The sequence below is a fragment of the Alligator sinensis genome, unplaced genomic scaffold (genome assembly GCF_000455745.1).
Source record: "Alligator sinensis unplaced genomic scaffold, ASM45574v1 scaffold59_3, whole genome shotgun sequence".
Taxonomy (NCBI): Eukaryota; Metazoa; Chordata; order Crocodylia; family Alligatoridae; genus Alligator; species Alligator sinensis.
The window spans coordinates 505,666-507,532 of NW_005842856.1; the positions used below are offsets into that span (position 1 = coordinate 505,666).

The 1,867-nt window shown below is 42.8% G+C and overlaps 1 protein-coding gene across 7 annotated transcripts in view; it reads left to right on the forward strand.

Annotated features, from left to right (window-relative positions):
• The window catches only part of DENND4C (DENN domain containing 4C), a 121,539-nt gene that overhangs the window by 38,028 nt on the left and 81,644 nt on the right, over positions 1 to 1,867 (forward strand). For all 7 annotated transcript variants that reach the window (XM_014525644.2, XM_025191760.1, XM_025191759.1 and 4 more), the window contains exon 3: positions 329 to 581. In XM_014525644.2, coding sequence (XP_014381130.1) covers positions 329 to 581 — 253 coding nt within the window. The remainder of the gene's footprint in view (positions 1 to 328; positions 582 to 1,867) is intronic.

Sequence of the window (1,867 nt, forward strand, 5' to 3'; positions counted from 1 at the left end):
CCATCCCCACTCCATCCCCTGTGTCCCCACCATCATGGTGGCTCTTTGCCACACCGCCACTTCCTGTCTGAACTCTGTATTTGCACTCTGATTGGTTGTTTCCATCAGCCCATCAGTGCAAATAAAGTGTTAATGGACAGACAGGCAGACAGACTTCGGCTTTTATGATAGATAGATAGATTGGTGCTGCTTCATTTTAATCATGGAAAAATGTGGATTTTGGGTTACTTTTTCAAATCCAAAAGTTGGGGATTTTATTAATTGAAAACCAGGATCCCTGTTTATTAGTAGGTAATGTTGTAACTCTCTGTGTTCTTCCTCTTTACAGAGTTCTATATGAAGGGAAAGAACGGGTGATTTCAGGCTGCGAGGTGATCCAGGCTACTCCATATGGCCGATGTGCCAATGTTAACAACAGTTCAGCTACTTCCCAAAGAATCTTTATTACCTTTCGAAGGGCTCCTCCTGTTCGGCCTCAGAATTCTTTGGCTGTAACAGATATTTGTGTTATTGTGACCAGCAAAGGAGAAACCCCTCCCCATACATTCTGCAGAGTTGACAAGAACTTAAATTGTGGCATGGTGAGCATGAACTTGACTTTATTTAAAGTTTTCAGTCTTTCAGAAACTGGGACAATGCAGGAAGGTTTTTTGCATTCTTGTTACTGTTATTGCTGCATGTATTTCACTGTTACTCTGTATATTTTCATTTTGAGTATGACTTACGACATTTTAGTTTGTTGTTTCAGCTCTTCCTTGGGTACCTCTGCCAGGATTATATCCATGAGTTTACCACTCACTTTCTCAATGTGAACACTGACAGACTATTCCTCTTAAGTTCCACTGAAATGGGCATTTTCCTGCTTTCCTGCCTTCCTTCCACTTTGGATGCCGCAGACCAGGCTTACTTGGAGCTGCATGGGGTGATCCTGAGCGTAAGACTCTCTGGCTTTCTGTCTCTTTTCTTTTCTGACTCTCACCTGTCTAAAGGTCTCTTACTTTTGTTTACCTCCCTTTCTGATATTTTTTCTTGTATTTTCACAGTGGTTTTTCTTTTTTTCTGTTCTCTGTCCCCTCCCCTTTTTACTTCCAGTTTTTCTGTCTGTGAGTTGCATTTGTCTACTTTGCAGCTTCTTTCTTACTGTTTTTCTTTCTTCCTTTCCTTCCTTCAAGCACACTGTGCTATGGCGGGCAGTGCCCGCCTTTGAGGTATGCTGGGCCCTTGAGGGAGCGCTGTGCCATGTGGAGGACAGCTGTCTTCAGTACACGCTCTGATGTCATGACCGGTTTGGGTGACTGGGCAGACTGCAACTCCAAGCTCTCACTGTACCCTGGGCCCTCACCAGGCTGCTTTTTGCTTTTTTTCTTCGTGTTGGAAGTTGAAGGTTTTGGCATGTGTATGGTTGGATAGAGCAGGGTAGGAATCATTTGTTTACAGAGGGCTTTAGTCTGTACAACCGTGTGGCCGGTGTTCCGACCACATAATGGCATGTTAGGCACGATGTGTAATACTATGAAGGTGTCTGTCACGTTGTGATGTTATGAATATAATGGCATGGTACTCTTGGTTTGATGGTAATTTGTTTGTCTTTGCTTTGTATATTGGACCTGGACCCCAGAGGGGCCAACTTTTTCTACCCCGAACCTCTGAATAAAGTAGCTAAAAAGTCAGTCCTTTCCTTTCTTCCTTCCAAGGGGTGCTCTTAATTCCACCCTTTTTTCTCTTTTTTTGTTTCATTCTTTTTTTCTCTCTTCCTGGGTACTTATGCCCCTCGCTTTTTGCTTTTTATGGCCACATTCCCAGACCATTATCTCTGTAGTTTATATATACAATTTCTTTTTCATTCCCTTAGTTTTAGCTTTTGGGA